Source organism: Colletotrichum godetiae (assembly GCF_030913485.1).
Source record: "Colletotrichum godetiae strain CBS 193.32 chromosome Unknown BDP55scaffold_82, whole genome shotgun sequence".
In the NCBI taxonomy this organism is placed as follows: domain Eukaryota; kingdom Fungi; phylum Ascomycota; class Sordariomycetes; order Glomerellales; family Glomerellaceae; genus Colletotrichum; species Colletotrichum godetiae.
Window position 1 is genome coordinate 107,265 of NW_026851330.1, and position 14,198 is coordinate 121,462.

At 51.4% G+C, this 14,198-nt stretch overlaps 5 protein-coding genes across 5 annotated transcripts; 1 reads left to right on the forward strand and 4 right to left on the reverse strand.

Moving 5' to 3' along the window:
• Nucleotides 1–2,874: 2,874 nt before the first annotated feature.
• BDP55DRAFT_698703 (phosphotransferase enzyme family protein) lies at nucleotides 2,875–3,915 on the forward strand (the record flags this gene model as incomplete). Its single annotated transcript, XM_060577804.1, has 1 exon — nucleotides 2,875–3,915. One exon carries the CDS (start codon nucleotides 2,875–2,877, stop codon nucleotides 3,913–3,915), a length of 1,041 nt encoding a protein of 346 aa, XP_060422686.1.
• Nucleotides 3,916–6,545: 2,630 nt separating this feature from the next.
• On the reverse strand, nucleotides 6,546–7,572 carry BDP55DRAFT_415767 (NADP oxidoreductase coenzyme F420-dependent). The gene is made up of 2 exons (XM_060567408.1): nucleotides 7,031–7,572; nucleotides 6,546–6,960 (listed from the first exon to the last, which is right to left on the reverse strand). Exons 1-2 carry the CDS (start codon nucleotides 7,530–7,532, stop codon nucleotides 6,656–6,658), a joined length of 807 nt encoding a protein of 268 aa, XP_060422687.1. The 5' UTR covers nucleotides 7,533–7,572; the 3' UTR covers nucleotides 6,546–6,655.
• A 1,107-nt stretch (nucleotides 7,573–8,679) lies between these two features.
• Nucleotides 8,680–9,201, reverse strand: BDP55DRAFT_638330 (uncharacterized protein; the record flags this gene model as incomplete). Its single annotated transcript, XM_060573097.1, has 1 exon — nucleotides 8,680–9,201. One exon carries the CDS (start codon nucleotides 9,199–9,201, stop codon nucleotides 8,680–8,682), a length of 522 nt encoding a protein of 173 aa, XP_060422688.1.
• Nucleotides 9,202–9,325: 124 nt separating this feature from the next.
• BDP55DRAFT_595080 (uncharacterized protein) lies at nucleotides 9,326–10,798 on the reverse strand. Its single transcript, XM_060570978.1, has 3 exons — nucleotides 10,337–10,798; nucleotides 9,795–10,262; nucleotides 9,326–9,736 (listed from the first exon to the last, which is right to left on the reverse strand). The coding sequence occupies exons 1-3, from the start codon at nucleotides 10,598–10,600 to the stop codon at nucleotides 9,599–9,601; spliced, it is 870 nt and encodes a 289-aa protein (XP_060422689.1). The 5' UTR covers nucleotides 10,601–10,798; the 3' UTR covers nucleotides 9,326–9,598.
• Nucleotides 10,799–11,260: 462 nt separating this feature from the next.
• Nucleotides 11,261–12,888, reverse strand: BDP55DRAFT_566278 (amidohydrolase; the record flags this gene model as incomplete). Its single annotated transcript, XM_060570494.1, has 3 exons — nucleotides 11,261–12,021; nucleotides 12,079–12,131; nucleotides 12,188–12,888. 3 exons carry the CDS (start codon nucleotides 12,886–12,888, stop codon nucleotides 11,261–11,263), a joined length of 1,515 nt encoding a protein of 504 aa, XP_060422690.1.
• Nucleotides 12,889–14,198: the final 1,310 nt, after the last annotated feature.

The window sequence follows — 14,198 nt, forward strand, 5'->3', positions numbered from 1 at the left end:
TAATTGCTTTATGATGATCTTCAATCGAGTTCTCGGGCCTTTGCCAGGGTAGCAAGACCCCTTTGACACAACTCCAATCACGAAGCCTTAAGTGCGACGGGTTTCAAACCTGTCTGTCAGACTTTCTAACTTTGGGACCGGAGAGTAAGCGGATAGATATCGGAACCAGTCAATACGATTCACAGAACGGTTGAGGCGAGATGATTGCCCCTTTCTGTGTAGTCCAGCCGCCATGTCATTCCACATAGATCCCTTTGGCTTGAAGGTAAGATCGATGCCCTCTGCGATGGGATCAAGAAGAGTCGTGTCTTGCCAAGGAGCATTGCGGCATTGACTCTTCAGGGATCGCATCCTTCTTGACCGGAGAACCAGCGGTATGAAAGAGACATACGGAGCCTTTGGGAATAGGTTTAGACGACTTCCAGTAATTATCCAGATTGCCAAAAGGCTAGACGCAAATACAGACGGATCGGGTATTTGAGTAGGCCGTACCGGGAACAAGCTCCGCTTGTAGTCAAATTAGTGAGCAGGCCTGACTTGGCGCCCGCTTTCGCTTTGACCCTGTGACTCCGGAGCAATGTTCGAGTATCGCACTACTGCATCCTCTCCGGGCTGTGTTGTCTCTAGCGATTTCTTTTGTGCGACTCGGAACGGATATCAGACAGAATTACCGGGACGGCATAGAGCGCAAAGAAGAAATTACATGCCCTGTGTCTGGGTCCAGGATACCTTTGAACTTTGGTTTGAAGGGGGGTCAGAGTGGAAAACGACTGTACTTGACCAGTTACAATAGGGCAGAAGACGACTAGTCCAACGTCTTCACCTTTGACCATGACCTTCCGAGAAAGACATACGGCCCGATCTCGGCAGTCACTTTACCAGTGGGAGGGCGCAGTGTAACCCATGTGGTTTGGCTGGCAGCTGGCCGGATCTCTGTGAGACATCATCAACTGCCAACCCGAGCCTAAGCGCCATCCTCCACTTCACGGAAGGCAAGGGGTGTCCTCCCCGGTCGAACATGGAGGGAGGGTGCTCCCGCTAGACTGTCACCTCACAAACATTAGATGGGACGATCGGCGAGGGTTGGTTCGGGGTCAATCTATGGAGTATGGTGCCGGCGGGACACCCCACCGCGATTGGACATCGGCGATCGCCCCGATAACCTCCTTTTTTCTGTGGGAACGGCTGGGAACCGACATGGACCTTTCTCATCTCACATTTTCTCTCCCCTCTCACCCCGTGGCTCCCATGATGCATCATATCATATCACATCCTCCATCTCACCTACGATTGTCTCAACGACATGCTCGAAAATACGCCCCATCATACCACCGCCGGTAAGCTAAGACAGGCATTGGGGGACGCCTGCTCAACGTTGTGTGTTCAGCCAGCCCGGAGACACCGTCCGAGCAAACAGACACACACATACGCATACACGCACATTCGTCCACATTACTACATATAAACTGGCAAAATGATTCTCACCCCGGTCGAAGCGCTCCCGCGGCACATATCAATAAATCTGAACCCATGTCCGACCCTCAACCCCCCCCAATGACATTCAGCCCTCGGCCTCCATCCGGCAAGATCGCCAGCCGACTCACCTCGCTCACCTGAAATTCCTAAGTTTGCAAGACCTATCCGTACACCGTCCACGCTCACTCACAGTGTGCGCGCCCCCTACACCTGTAGCGTCCCTGTTGTCTCATGCCCGTGTCTTACGTCACGCATCGATGAATGTGACTTAAACAGCATGGCACGTATGGCTAAGCCCCTCCGGGAACCATCGACAGCGCTTCCGATCTGCCGCCTGCATGTTACGCCTTGCCCATTTTCGACAGCGGGTGTCTGGCCGCTCTGGCGTGCCGGGGGATCCTGGGTAGGACGGACACACCTTTTTTTCTTCCCCTTGTCCTCTTTCTGCCAACAGGCACACGAGGCATTTCGTGATATCTGATCTCCCGCCAGCCCGCTAGGGCCGTACCCTTCCCGGACGGAGGATTTCTTACCTGTCAGATATCGAATGTGAGGGATGAAGAAGCACGCACCCTGCCACTTTGCGGGATGCCACCAATCACCACCCGCCTAGTGGCATGCATCCTGCCCGCGCATGGATTCGGTCGACTCTTTCTCGTGGATGATGGCGTTCGTGATATCATCTCACGCCCGCCTCACTTCTCGCTCGGTCAGATGACCAGGATGGGCGAGAGCGAGGTAAGACATCGTTGACGAAGCATCATAGGTAATTCCCAAGCTAGACCCTAGGGCTTAGGTAGCCGGGGTGGTTAAGGGAAAGAAAAAAGGTATGGGCAGTGATATCGCTTTTCTCAGAGGATCTCAAAATTCCTTTCTCTCTCTTTTCAAGTCTCACACAGACAGAAAAAAAGGGTCTTGAATGGTCCCGGAGCAGATTCACCGTGCGCTCCCGTACCGACTTTCAAATGCGATTGATACCCCCAATCGCACCTGCCGGGACCCTTTCATTCACCGAAGTTGCCTCGCTCCCTTGACCATTCTCGACAGGGACTTGGTCAATCAGCGGAAGAAGAAAAGAGAGCCTGGTAAATGCTACCATCAGTTGAGATGGGACTCACAACTGTGGCAGACCCGAGTTGACACCCAATCAGAGTTGATGATGGGTTAAAGGTATTAACTCAAAAGTCTTCCAGCTTACATTCAGTCTTCCGTCCCAACTCGACTGTTCTGTTCAGCTTCGTTTCTTGGTGAATCTGTATACTCATTCACCGTTCTTATTAGAGAACCTATTTTGGAAAATAAAAAAAGACGACCTCTTTTTCGCCTTCCCGAGTCGAACTCTTCTAGGAGCAGAAACCTCAACCATTTACGATAGACTCTATTTTAATATCACTTACAATGGCCGTGGCAAGCGAGGTCTCCCCCGTCAGGGAACACTACATCAACCAACTCACCTCTTTCGACAAGTTCATTGCAAGCCTCGGCAAAAGCGAACGCCCAACAGACTTCCAGCTTGTGGATTTCGCCGACCTCGAGATTCTCGGGTCCCTCCCCGGCAAGACGGGAGCAAGAATCGTCACTAAAAAAGCTTCCGGCCTTACCCCACAAGCCAACTTCGTCTTCAAGGGCATGGACTTTGACCAGTACGAGCGAGACAGCAAAGACTTTAAGGAACACCAAGAAAAGACCCTCCTCCACGAGATCCGCACCTTGTGCACCCTGCCGCCCCACCCGAACATCATGCCCTGCCCCAAGGTCCTCGTCGTCGTTCAAGATGGGGACAAGAAGTACCGCATCTGCGGCTTTTTGCAACCGGTCCTGAGCAAAGACTCCCTCGACGAGCAAGTCATGCGCGCCAACAGGGCCGCCCGACGTCTCCCGCTGGATCTCAAGGCCAAGTGGTGCTACCAGATGGCCCTAGCGATTCAACACACCCACCAAGTCGCCGAGAGTTTCCACATGGACCTGAAGCCCGGCAACATCCTCGTAGACGACCAGAACAACCTCCGGCTCATCGACTGGGAGCAGAGTGGATTTTCCATGTTTACGCACCCGCCCGAGGTCACCATCGACCAGGAGGCCGAAGAGTCGTCCGTCTCCACTGGCACGAACGGCAGGCAAGTGGTCATCTATACACCCCACACCGGCGCGCCGCGGAGAAACCAGAAGTGGGGATTTCCGGACTGGAACGTCCTTCCGGAGTGGAAGACGACGTGTCCCCGGGCCGCGGAGCTGGCGGAGGTGTTTAGTCTGGGTAGGACGATGTGGATGCTGCTCGAGCAGGTCGAGCAGTCTCCGGACCCTACGGTATGGACGGCCATGGCGATGGACGTCCCGAAGGAGTGGCAAAACATGATTATGCGGTGTGTTGGGAGGGACCCGAACAGCCGGCCCGAATTAGACGAGGTGGTTGACTTTTGGCGAAAGCAGTTGAGCTAGACTACGAGATTACGATTTTGCTTTTTGAGCATACTTACGCATGGAAAGCGGTACAACATCAGGGACAAGGAGTTTCTGGGACACCCATAACGGTGGAGGACATATGTAGGCAAACTTCCCGGCATCCTACACTAGTACTTGGATTCAAAGAACACACAATTTCATCTCCTCGAGTTTGGCAACTTTGTATTAGGAAGACCACCCTGACCTTGTCTTCATCATAACCCAGACTAATGGAGAAGCTTTGAACCCAAGATTTGGATTTGCGCCATGAAGGAAGCGACCCAAGAATAGAGACACTAAGGCAGAGAACCCCTGCTTGCTGCAGAATGTCGCAAGCGACTCTACTTTTGTCAAAGACGATTACTTCAGGTGGAGCAACTCCATTTCCCTCCCCCTAGCCAGCCTCCCATTTGTAACCGAACAAGGGACACCCTCTTTCCCTCGCGATAGATCATCCACCACGCGCATATCCTATACGGAGATTTAGATGTACTCTCCGAGAAGTTTAGAAGCTTACAAATTGTTCAAGGGGGAGCTTGGAGTCTTTCACAAGTCTCCATAGACCAGCACACTGTGCCTGCGGCCCAGATCCAGGCCCAGCACCCGATGCCTTGCCAAGTTGCCCATCCTGCAAAAGGCGATGATCTTATCCCGAAATCGAGACTTCGCCATCCCCATCCCGCCCTGTAGATCAACACCCTGCGTTCTAAACGTGTCTCAGGCGCTGGTGTGAGGGCAGGTCCACATTCTCGTAATTAACCCACATAACATATCGGCCGAGAGACAGTAAAAGTCACCACGGGAAACCGTTCTCCCGGTCTTGAGTTACATTGAGAGGCGCGGAGAGATGTGTGAGGCATGCCAGGCTGTCAAATATCGACACTCTTGTCTGCATGCCTTGCAAGATCTAATGCCGCGCGTTCATACCCTCAACAACTTCCCGCTAGTATGTGTGAACGTGGCTGCCAGAGAAACCGACTGCGCGCCACAAGTGTTGAAGAATTGGATTAAAGTGCGACTTTGAAGATTCCTCAGTGAGCCAAGTGTACTCTTGCTTGAAAACCCTTCTTGGAGATTGGAAAACATTTTACCCCATGATATTTAGTGGTCTGCCGGAATCGCTGCATGAACGGATGATCCCGCTCATCACCCTGGGATGCCGGCTAGCCGGTGGGCAAATTGTAACCGCCCCTGAATGACGGCTACCTGCATAGATGAGGCTGGCTGGGACTCGAAGTCTGAATAGATGGTACTGCTGGTAGGTACTGTATCTGCGACTGCATAAGCAATACGCGCGACGAGAGTCTTGTGGTCATGTCCTCATCCACCAGTGGAGTTGTGAGGCGGACAATGAGAATGCAAATGGACATCGCTAGCGTGGAGGCAGTAGTTAATCACGGCAAAACGTGAAGATCCCAAAACCCGGACCTTAGACTCGGTATCGATTGAACGCACACCCGTGTGAATGGGGATCGAACCCATGCGATTCGACGAGCTCTTGCAACCTTTACCTATGATACTAGTTTGTGTATCTAGTAACATCATCCTCGGTCTAAGCTTTAAGGATGCAAAGTTGCTCCGCTTGCAGCTTTTGCGATATTCTGGAGAGAAAGAAGGCCTTTCCTTCCAAAACTCAACCTCATTAATGAGATCAGTGCTCTCAAGAGCTCAGTCTTGGAATTAGAGATGGTTGAGCCCGTATGATGTCTTTCAAAAGGAGCTACAAGGTTTAGCCATGGTGACTCGCTACAGCACTGTAAAAGCAAGACGAGCGGCTTCTTTTGGTCACACCCTAGACAGCCTTGACAGCTTAGGGCACGTTGATGTATCAGGCGACCGAGACATCAAAGCCAATTTTGTGATACGAAATGCGGCTAAGGTACATCCTAGCCAATGGCCTCCGACGTGAACGGTCTTGGGGATGGAATGTGACACGAGCTAGACCACGCGGGGACTGACTATCTATGCCGTATACGGATTTAGGAAATATGGCCAGGTGGTTCGCAATATGAGAACTGAGCTGAAAGTTTCGTAATCTGCTGGTACATTAGGACAGGGCAGATAAGCTGCTCACTTGCAGGACCGCCATTTTGTTTTTGAATGCTTGGCTCTTTGGATCCTGGAGTTTATTGTAGCTGGTCGTGATTCACAGCTAAAGGGGTGGAGAGCAGGGCCGATGTTGTTTCCCCCACGACCCGAGCTGTCGATGGCCGCATGGCGTGCAGAAAGAAAATCAGGCTAAGGCGCGGGAAAGATGGATGTTGCAATGGGACATCGGTACGGCGAAATGCTTTTCAGTTGCAAGATCATGATTCATAAATCATTAGATTTGTTGGTTGGATTGCATGTCGAGCGACTTTGGTGGCCATCTTGTCCATTCATTATCTACCTTACCTTGATAAAATGAAAAGAAAGGCAAGAACAACAGGAGCCGACCAAGGGTTGATAGCCGGAGTCCAGAAATGATCCGGAACATCACGGAGTAGTCCAAACTTCGCGACCTTCCCCCTTCGACCATCAGACCAGGTATTTGTTGCTAGGACGAGAAGGCACTAATGTAGACTTCCTATGTGGCCTACGCTGGATGTTTGCTGATGGCAGGTGCCATCTGTGGAAGAAGCAACCCCAAGCCCCCCATTTTAATATTTGTAGCCATGCCTGGCGTGATTTTTGTTACCCGTCCTATAATGCCTCAAAACTCCCTAAGACGTACGGATCCCCTATTGATCCACACGCTTTACTGGTTGCCCAGAGTCTTCCCGAGCTCTTCGCCGCGATCCGCCGCAGCCTTGACAGCCTTGTCGACAATCTCTTGGAAGCCAGAGGCTTCAAAGCTCTGAAGGGCAGCATGTGTGGTGCCGTTAGGGCTGGTGACGTTCTTGCGGAGCTGACTAGGCTCCTCAGGGGACTCGACGAGCATCTTGCCGGCACCGAGACAGGTTTGGGTGGCCAAGCGCTTCGCCTGCTCGGGGGAGAGGCCAAGACCGACGGCGCTGGAGATGAGATGTTCGACCATGGCGAAGAAGTACGCAGGGCCGGATCCTAGAGAGCCCTAGTGTTAGATTTGCCCTTTTCCCTGCCGACTCATGCGAAGTGCCTTGGGATGACTCACCTGACAAGCCAGTGACGACGTCAATCAGCTCCTCCTTGTCAACCCACTCCGTCGCCTTGCTGACGCTTGCCATAAGTGCCTCAGTCAACTTCTTCTCATCGTCCGTCACGTCGCTACCCGCAAACAGACCAGACGCGCCCTCGCCCACCAGGGCAGGGGTGTTGGGCATGACACGCACGACGTGGGGGGTCCGACCGTCGTCGAGCGCCAGCCACTTCTGAAGGGCTTCGAGGGTGATACCGGCGGCGATGGAGACGACGACCGGTGTCTTCTCCTGACCCGAGATGGCCTTGCCGAGCTCGTTGCAGACGCCCTTTGCGACCTGGGGCTTGACGGCGAGGATCGCAATGTCGGCGCCGACAAAGGCCTCTGCGTTGGAGGTGGTCGTTTTGACGCCGAGGGCGGCCATCTTCTCGCGGTTCACATCCCACGGCTCCGAGACGGTCACGTTTTGCTTGTCGATGCCCTTTGCGACCAGGCCTCCGATGATCGCTGCGGCCATATTGCCACCGCCTACGGATACCCCGCGTTAGCCCCGCCATCGTGGGAGATTTTTTGGTGTTGTGCGAAACATACCGATGAAGGCGATCTTGCTGGACTCTAACGTAGGTGCCATCTTGTAATTGTCTTGATTCAATTGAGTTGGTTTACCTTCTTGATATCTTGCGATAAAGAAGACGAGTGGTTGACATGTGCAGTGAAGTCGAGGAAGTCGATGAGTTTGACTCGGCCCGGAAACTGCGGCGCCGCTATCGGACCCACTGTTTCCCTGAAGCGTGGCGTCTAAAAGCCGAAGCACAAAATCAATTCCCGAGCGCCGCATTGTTCTCATCTCATGACGAACCCACTGCCTCGACCCTTACTTCAGTACCTTCTTCTATTCACATGAATCAAGTGCTTAAAAGGTGTGTTTCTTTAAAGTTGGTGAGTAATGAGCCTAAGGCTCTAGAGGGCTGAGAGTAGACACTTGCCAAAAGTGCTCCTGAGTCGCGATGTGCCTTTAAAAGCCCAAAGGTGGGATGGTTTGAGCTTCATCATCATTAAGCATCGAACCGGATTCTAATTATAAATTATAAACGATGCTCGAAGAGATGTAGGTTGAAAGGACATGAAATGTTGTCGCACGATCTTGAGTCTTCGAATCAGCACCATTTCCGGCTTAATTGCCGTTCAACTATCAAGAGGGCGTGGGGTCGCTGTAAGAAACCTTCCTGGCAAGGTGCAATGATGGCCTGAAAGTTGAGCTAAAATCGAGAAGGTTTAAGAATGTTGAGGAATGTCCATATATCGTTTGTGCGCAGTCCTACGAACCGCAGTGCTACAGGTAGCCTAGCCTCAGGTTTCATACAAGAAAAGCGTAAGAGCTGAATCAGGCCTGACGACTATTCAAGTCTCTTCGATTTCATTGAACTTAGGCTTATGATTTTGGAAAAGAATTCCAGGAACTTTATGGGATTCTACTGGTCTATACTGATATTAACCACAGTCATCGTGAAGGGTCTCCATATCTACTTCCAAAACACGTCAAGATTACCCCAAGCACATGGTGCTGGATTTATTCTCCTATGTCTCCAAATGCCAGTGCGGGTGTTTCTTGCAATTCAAGGTTGTAACACAATAGTCGACAGAACTTCAGAATGTTCAAAAACCTAGTATCCAGGACGTTTCCAGGACCCCTTCTGCCGTTCTTGATCATTTACTCCTCCAGGAACAATCCACTCCCATTCCGGAGGGCCATCGCACGAGTCGCACTGTACCGGAATGTGCTTGCATTTTAACCATTTTGCGAACCATCTCTCAATTGCATCCTCTTTACCGGTGCAACAAGGGTCGCATTGCGTGCGCTTCTGAATTTTCATCGACTTCTCGGCGTCACGATTCGATGTGAATTCGTCGCCGATTTTGAACTTGTCTTCATCGTAACATCTTATTGGAGCTTTTACACTGCAGCAGGCGTCGATCTCGTGACAAAATTGCAGATCTAAGCCGCGGCGGTCGACATGGGTAGGTGTGATGGTACAATTCGAACACTGTTTTCGAATGTTGTGTAGTGTCTGTCGAGAGATGTGTGAGAGATCGTGTTTGGTTGATACTTGTGCGGTCTGGTATTTCAGGGCTGCTGGGGCGGCTAGCACGCCGCTAAAAAGAGCGAGGAGTAAACCGCCCTTCATGATGGAAGTTTGAGAAGAGATGAAATGCTGAGTTCAGGGTGAATGATATATAGGCAAAGTAAGATGGAGGAGTATTAGGTCTTTAGGTGCGTCTATCGGCCTCTTATATACTTAATATCCTGTCGAACCTTTGTAGAAATTGCGGGAAAGGTTAGGGAAGCGGCTCACTTCAGACATCTTATTTGCGGTCATGATTAACCTTAACCGCGTACAGACCATCGAATATCTGCTCTCGAAGTTTCCACCTGGGCTCAACCCTTGTGCTTGTGGCTACCTTGATGTTTGAGGGTGAATGAGGATAGAGTTTGAGTATTATGGCAGCCAGCCCGGGTCCATACAGGTCAGTGGACCCACGACTCAAACCGCCACAACTATTACTTCCCCCTTTATTGTATACTCATTCTAGAAGGTACTCTGGTGATTTCAGATCAACCCATCCCAAGTTGGGCTCAGACTGCTTCCAGCCCAGACGGTCACGCACGAGCTTCGAATAGGTCTTGACATCCTCGATCGGGTAGCTGAGATACGGAATCTCCTACAAATGTGTTAGCAAACATACTTCCATCGCCAAGCCTGGAATTTTGGTATCTGACCTCTTGACGGTAAACGCCGCTACACATGAACATAATATGCACCGTTCGACATCCCGTCTCTAGAGAATACTGTCCGGCACCATGATACAGACTGCCCAACATAACAAATGCCTCGCCTCTTTTCAGTTCCGCATTTTGAACACCACTTTGGCCATCGGGGCCGAAGTCGGGCTTTTGATCACCCCACAGATGCGATCCAGGAACGATCCGGGTCGCACCGTTCGCTTCGAAAGTGTCGCATTCCGGAACGAATAGGCCGAGCAGCATGTCGCGGCCTTTTGTGTAGTGACTGGCCTTGATGTGCCTCGCATGATGGTTCTTATCGTCGCGATGCAGTTTCTGTGCTTTTGCTCCCGGCTGTGAGGACATAGTGATGGAAATGGAGAGGAGAGGGTCGGACTTGTGGGTTATGGGTTCATCTCCGTACCATATTTCGGTCTCGAGCCCGATGAAGTGATCGGCAATTTCCTATTCACACGTCACACTTAGTAGCAGGTTCAGCCCAAGAAACTTGATAGAGAAGAGAGATACGTTAAGCACACCTGATATAACGAGTCCGAGAAGAACTTTTCACGCACAGTCTTGCTTCGACCGACAAGCCTTGTACAGGTTGCAGTTCCACCGTTCAAGGCCCCAACAGTGCTTCCAGACTGCGCAAGCGATGCATTGAGATATGGCTGAACTTCTTCATGTGCGGCGTCAAGGGACGCATGGTCCGTAAAGTCTTTGATAACAACGCATCCATCCTCTTCTATTGCCCCGATAAAGGCATGCAGCCCAGCCTCTCGATAGAGGCGTTGGACCATCTCAGACGTACTTCTGGTTGTTATGTAAGAAGCTAAGCCTCTTGTGATTATGTTATCAATCGGCTGGGGTGGTTTTCATGAAGCAACACAGAGAGTTCAAGACTATTGATGAGTCGAGTGACGTTCTTAATGGGGAACCACGTTCGTTGAAGTTGTCTTAGCCTTAAGTTTCCCCTCAACTTGGCAGGTAGATAGGATGATCCCGGAAAAGATAACGCGACAGGTGGCGGCCGGAAATGAGGAGATCCAAGTGGAGACTATATGTTTCGCGCCACACAAACCGCCCGGTATCCCGCCGGCGCGTCAGCTCGGCATCAAGAAACCGACGATTTCAGATCCTCAAAAGTGATCTTGATGGCTCATTTAACTAGGTAGCTCCAGGAGAAATTGTCAAAATAGTCTCCGCTTCAACATCAAGTGTTTCACAGCTTCCCAAATATAACCAATCTTTGTGTGTAATGACTCCGGAACTTTGCAAGGCAATTCTAGCGCAGACACAAGTAATCCATCTTATAAGCATGTACATTTAAGATTTATTAAATGCTCGTTCGCGTCTTGAAGAATACTACATTAATATTATTGGTTTCATTATATCCCTTTAAACCTTTGGGACGCAGGCTTGGCATATGTGCTTCTAGCCTGTTACCGCGGCACCGGTATTCAAACAAACGTGGTTCCGTATCCACTTTCACCTCCAGCTAGAACATCGACAGACAGAGGCGCTTCATAGGGAGCTTCAGAACTACTGAACTCTCCTTCGAGAGCGAAGAATGGGATATCCCTCCAAGTCTGCTGGATCTTCCTTGCGCTCTCCAGGAACCGCGTCTTGACGTCTGCGTAGTCAGGTACCGTCAACTTGTGGTCTTTCTTGACAAACTTCCCGTCCACCAAGACGTGCTCGACATCGGCCACGCTAGCGTGTAGTATTACAGCAGCAACGGGGTCAACCCAGCCGAGGAGAGCGGGACTCTCACCATCCCAGACCACGACGTCGGCTTTCGCGCCCTCGGTTATGACGCCCAGGTCAGGGCGGCGGAGGGCAAGCCCGCCGTTTCTCGTGGCGAGGAGGAATGCTTGGTTCACGGTCATGGGCGTGCTGGTGGGCACGCGCCAGTTTGCGAGGACTTGTTGGTAAAGAAGGCGGCGGGTGCTCTGGAGCCAGAGACGGGCTTGAGTAAGGATGTCGGTTGAGAAAGTGAAGTGAGTGTCGACACCGAGGGAACCTTGGTCCTGGATCAGATGGCTGTGAGGATGCGTGTGGCCGTAATGCATCTCTGACTCTGGAGTGATGGAGATATACTGATTTGTGGAGCGGAGGAGAGATGCGCCCTTGTAGGTCAGAAAGGATGCATGAGAAAAGACAACTGGAATGCTGGTATTTAATGCTCCAACAGCATGGACGTCCTCGGGGCTGTTGGTGTCTGTGAAGTAGTCAGTATGAAAGCGGCACCATCGTATGGTCAGGGTCAAACACTTACTGCCCCACGGGCCTTGTAGGCTGTGAGTCGTGATCACAGAGACATTGAACTCTCTACAGCGCGTTAGAAAAGTTTTCACTGCCACCTTGTATCAAACAACTCAACTTACTTGGCAAGATCAACCACCGCATTGACATCTGCGAGAACACCGTCGGTCCCGAAGAAGTCGCAGGCGACTCCCAAAGTTGTGGGAGTACCATCGAACTCGGCCTTGGTCGCGATATCCTTGAAGTTTTCTAGCTGTTCCGAGATGGTGTAGTTGGTGACGTTGTGAAAGGCGTACGACCAGAAGACTCTCGCGCCGCTGTCAATGCTACCTTTCAGACCTGCCTCTGAAGTCTCATCAGACCAAGTGTGGTGGGCATGATCCAGCGTCGTCGTGACACCGGCGTTCAGGGCCTCAAAGAGTCCTGCGAGCTGACCAATGTAGACATCATCGGCACTCAGCAAGCCCGCAGCAGCAAATTCGCCATAGCGGGTGAAGTATTCGGCAAGTGAGGTATTCGAGGCGATGGTCCTGAAAGCTGTTTGCCAACCGTGGCGGTGGGTATCGACGAAGCCTGGTGTGATGATCTTGTTCGCCACATCGATGACTTCCGTGTCGTTGGAGGTCTGCGGCAAGGACTGATCCGCAGTGTAGATGGAAGTGATACGGTCGTCGGTGATGAGAAGCGAGCCGTTGCGGATAACGTTGAGGGAATTTGTTGACTCGTCGAAGCCAATGATCGTACCGCCACGAAGCAGCACTGAAGACGCATTTGCGAGGGTGGCGATCGTGGCGACGGCCGTTGCCAGGCTAATTGAAGGCATTTTTTTAGATGTCGGCCTACTTGAGGGATGTGTCTTAATTCTGTTGTAGTATCTTGTCTTGAACTTTCTTGCAACAAATCTTTCGGCGCAGACGGGGCTTTTAAAGCAAATTCAATTCCCATCGCGTTTATCTTGCTATCTCGCGCTACCATCCTCGCACCTGCTGATGTGAGCAAGAAATGTCTGAACCTGGGAAAAGTCGGACTTGGCACTCTAAGAGGTGGAATCAGTTGTGGACTTCTGACGTTAAAGGATGAAGGAGCCGAGTAACTATGGGACTTTGGATTAGTCTTCTCGTAAACTTGGCCCATTTTGATGGACTTCTGTAATCCCGTATACCCCTCCACCACACCCAATGGCAACCGGCTTTGGCTCGCGTGACGTGTAGAAGAATAGCTGACGATGTCGTCATGGGGTCTGGAGTCTGGAGACCGGGGAGAACCACTCTTGAGTGGATCGTGGGCCCATGCTCTCCTGGCGGACGCTACCCCGACTGGAAAATGTGGATATATTTTAATTTCTGGCGTAGTGGTTCGGAGAGGTCGGAAGTTGTCATCGTAAAAGGCCGTTACCTGGCGGCTTCTTGGCTTAGCCTTGATAAAAGGTTTCTTAGATGATCTCCACAGAATGTCAGTGCGGTACCTAGAGATCCTTCTGAACCCTCCACATTTGATCTCGTCGTTCTCGTTCGGATAAGTTGACTGAATGTTTAACCTGCGGGTTTACAACAGGATTTAGCTAGTAACGAATGGACCCGGACCCGCTTCGGCAGTTCGCGGCCCCCACTCCGGACCCCGGGTCGGGGCCCTTTGCTTTCGGATGACTCCAGATTTTACCTTCACATTACCGGGACAGGGGCACATGATCAGACCATACTCGGTGGCCAGATAGTCTTTGGTGCATTAGCCTTTCTATGCCCCGAGGTCGGACCGCCCTCCCCCAGAGATCTAAGAAAGAGGCAGTTGAGGTGATGGTCAGCAGTGCGGAAGTCGTAGTTGACAAATCTCATCTTCCATCAGTGCATATAAAAGGCACGCCAGGTCATGAATGCATGAGTGATTTTGAACTTCCAAATCCCTCCAACCATAACGGAGAGCGGATGGAAAAGTGGGCGTTCAGGTCTTGTGGAGCCTCACGCTAGGGATCGGACCAGAGGAGTCACGGATTTTCGGAATTATGCGGACATACCGCTTCTTCGATGTCCAGATCTCGCCGAACGTTGGTAATACAAACGAAGTTCGTCACCCATGATTTCCATTGCGACTGATGACAGCCTCTACACTCTGATCCGAAAGAGCGTGCATTGACGC

Excerpts from the sequence above, each read along its gene's own strand:
- BDP55DRAFT_415767 (XM_060567408.1), bottom strand. The coding sequence starts at position 7,532 with ATGGCCGCAGCGATCATCGGAGGCCTGGTCGCAAAGGGCATCGACAAG. Across the intron at positions 6,961-7,030 it reads CGTCGTCACTGGCTTGTCAG|GATCCGGCCCTGCGTACTTC; the intron begins GTGAGTCATCCC and ends AGGGCTCTCTAG.
- BDP55DRAFT_595080 (XM_060570978.1), bottom strand. The coding sequence starts at position 10,600 with ATGGTCCAACGCCTCTATCGAGAGGCTGGGCTGCATGCCTTTATCGGG. Across the intron at positions 10,263-10,336 it reads TCTCGGACTCGTTATATCAG|GAAATTGCCGATCACTTCAT; the intron begins GTGTGCTTAACG and ends ACGTGTGAATAG. Across the intron at positions 9,737-9,794 it reads GCGGCGTTTACCGTCAAGAG|GAGATTCCGTATCTCAGCTA; the intron begins GTCAGATACCAA and ends ACACATTTGTAG.